General features: G+C 36.9%; 1 protein-coding gene across 1 annotated transcript in view; it reads left to right on the top strand.

Moving 5' to 3' along the window:
- Positions 1 to 833: 833 nt before the first annotated feature.
- LOC107677268 (dihydropyrimidine dehydrogenase [NADP(+)]-like) overlaps positions 834 to 3,317 on the top strand; it is a 186,546-nt gene continuing 184,062 nt past the window's right edge. Inside the window, exon 1 of the mRNA XM_016472113.1 lies at positions 834 to 1,196. Coding sequence (XP_016327599.1) covers positions 1,158 to 1,196 — 39 coding nt within the window. The 5' untranslated portion in view covers positions 834 to 1,157. The remainder of the gene's footprint in view (positions 1,197 to 3,317) is intronic.

Raw genomic sequence — 3,317 nt, 5'->3', positions numbered from 1 at the left:
GCAGTTCTGATTCACGTAAGTACGTTTTCATTTAAAGGATTTGCCACTGATGATTCAAACGCGAGTTTTGGGCAGTCACTTGTTTGTAATTTCTCTGATCATAAATGCAGACAGAGTTTTATGTTTACTCGGCGCGATGCAATGCAACGCAACACGTAAAAAGACAGTATAAGTCATTATAATCAGTAATTATGTCCCCACTGGATGCAACAAATGCCTCGTTTGTAATGGGTTTTAATGTTTTTGTCTCGTCGCTCCGGCCGGGACACGGCATCAACAGTATGTGAGGGGCGTAACATTTCCGTCTCACGCTTGAGGTATTCGGCCAATCACAACGCATTGGATAGCTGGCCAATCACAGCACACCTCGCTTTTTCAGATCGATGAGCTTTGTAAAAATTGACGCGTTTCAAAAAGGCGGGGCATAGAGGAGAAACAATAATGTACAGTATGTGGAAAATAATGTTTTTTAACTTTAAACCGCATAAACACATTTCATTACACCAAATAATGTTCTTTTTAGCAGCATCATATGACCCCTTTAACTTTATATTTAACGAATAAAAGGTAATGTGCATACCTAACACCCTAGAAACCCCATAGCAACAGGCTAACAAGATTTCAAAACACCTTGCAACTCAAGAGCAACGCCTGGCAGCCACCCAAAACCCCTTATCAAGGGCCAATGTAAAAATAATAGCAGTAATAATAATAATATTTTATATACATACACACACCATTATTGAACATCAATGTATTGGTATTAGGAATCAAAGTTAGCATTGTGTTTCCGCGTCTTGACTTGACCAAGAGCTGCTAGTGAACACGGTGTCCTCACGCGCTGTGCAGTGTGCAGAAAGTTAGCGTCAAACAAACTTTATCTGCCGTCTGAAAGACCCTCCACAGGTGCCCACCAGCCCCTCAAAAAGCTCTAGACATCTATGCGGTTGCTTGAACGGTCAATTCGATGTCGCAGTGGACGATTTTCAGCCATTCTGACTATATACGTAGTCATACGTCGTGGTTTCCCAAGAAAGACGTCGAGTAAATTCTGGAAGTAAACCTGTACGGTTCGAAAGCGGGACTGTCGTCGGAATACAAGCACTTTTATTGCTCTGGCTTCATTTGATCTTCCTTCGTTTTAATTTGGAGGAAACATGGCTCGAATGCTGAGCAAGGAGCTGCCGGATATCGAGGTATAAACACTGTATCATAACAAAAAAAGAACCTGTATTGTTATATTGCCAGGCTGATGTGCGTTGAGATGAATCTGTGGTACTAAATAAACATTAATGCAGTACTTGGGGAAAGAAGACTTGACTTATTTCTTAGTGTTAGGTCGTCGCATTTTCATGTGAAAATCCTCAACTTTTTATCCAACTTTATTAATGTCCATAAGTTCCCTTTAAAAGTAACCGCAGTTCTGTGTTTACATTGTTGTTTTATCTGGAAGTATGAAAGTTCAGGCTGAGTGTTTCAGGTCAAAGTTTCTTCTTAAGTCACTTATTGTAATAAATGTTGGTTATTTTGCATTCTTATATCAGTCTTTCATGACAATACAATGTGTACAGTTTCAACATTCCACAACAGACTGTTTTGCAGTGGTCCCTTTATTCAACATTCCTGCTGTGTGTTTGTGTATGGCCGTTGAAGTACATAGAGTAGTGTGCAGTTTAGACTATATTCTACATACCTTTTTTTATTAGTATGTGGACCAGTGCATAGTATTTTGTAGTAGTTTTTAATCCATTTTTTAGTGGTTTGCCACTACCCAAAATTTCCTATTCCCTGTTGATTCCACAATAAGCATATAGCCTTCAATATTAATAGAAACTAACCATATTATTGACAATAAATTATATTATGTTACATGCATATTATGTTAAGACAGTAGATCAGGACTATGCACATTATTGTTGTTGCACATGCCTGTGTATGACTAGTTAAAACGCATCATAAAAAAAAAACGTTAAGATAAAAATCACAATTCATTATTTGTTTGCAGTTGTTGTAAATTATTTTAATGGATTTGCAGAGTCATACATTTTAATTTTACTAGTCAGATGGACGTATAAACATTTTGTGAAACTATAGCTTAAAGTTTACTAAAACTTGTATCAAAGCAATACTGTGAGATGGATAATTAAAGGGATAGTTCACCCAAAAATGAAAATTCTGTCATTAATTACTCACTCTCATGTCGTTACAAATCCGTAAGACCTTCGTTCATCTTCGGAACACAAATTAAGATAATTTTGATGAAATCTGAGAGCTTTCTGACCCTGCATAGACAGCAATGCAACTGAAACATTCCCAGGCCCAGAAACATAGTAAGGACATCGTTAAAATAGTCCATGTGACATCAGTGATCAATTATCATCTTGTGAAATGAAAAGCTCAAATTCATCATTAAGACATTTTTAACTTTAAAACCTCTGCATCCAGCTAAATTAGTCAGAAGCAATGTTGGAGTCCTCTTTCCATAATATTGCATAATATTACAAGAGAAAACAGTTCTAAACAAATGAATGGATTGGATTTTGAAGTGAGAGGACAACAGGGGATGAACTTTTTTGCTTAAGGAAATGTTATTATGGATTATGGACTGGTATTTTGGCCAGAAGTGATAGTTTAATGCCATAATGATAGATTTGTTTCTCACAAACACGAAGCTTTTCACTTCACAAGACGTTAAATGATGGACTAGAGTCGTCTGGATTACTTGTGGATTATTGTGATGTTTTTATCAGTTGTTTGGGCACCCATTCACTGCAGAGGAGCAAGTGATGTAATTCTACATTTCTCCAAATCTGTTCTGATGAAGAAACATACGCATTTACATTGATTACATTTTCAGCAAATTTTCATTTTTAGGTGAACTATTCCTTTAAAGGGGTCATATGATGCTTTTTTAAAGATCATTATTTTGTGTATTTGGTGTAACAGAATATGTTGACATGCTTTAATGTTCAAAAAACAGTATTTAATGAAAGAGAAAGGAAAACTTGAAATCGCATCATATGACCCCTTTAAATCATCTGGGCATTCTGTGCGTACAGAAGGTTCACATATTGTGCACAGTATACATACTGCAAAAATAATGAGAGTAGTATTCTAGTGTGCTATTTTGAGCACCTCTGTGGGTGTTAGGATATTGGTTGTTAAGATCAGGAAAGTGTTCCTGGAATGCTGCCATTAGGGCTGCACGATAAATCGAAATGGAATCGAGATCGTGATTTGACAGAAGCTGCGATTGTCATGCGTATCTTTCAGTGAAGCACGGTTCTGTGATCAGCAGTAAATCTCCATCCAAAGGC

The sequence above is a fragment of the Sinocyclocheilus anshuiensis genome, unplaced genomic scaffold (assembly GCF_001515605.1).
Source record: "Sinocyclocheilus anshuiensis isolate Anshui unplaced genomic scaffold, SAMN03320099.WGS_v1.1 scaffold392, whole genome shotgun sequence".
Taxonomy (NCBI): Eukaryota; Metazoa; Chordata; class Actinopteri; order Cypriniformes; family Cyprinidae; genus Sinocyclocheilus; species Sinocyclocheilus anshuiensis.
The sequence above is the reverse complement of the archived record's forward strand: the minus strand, read 5'-3'. Positions and strand labels throughout refer to the sequence as shown.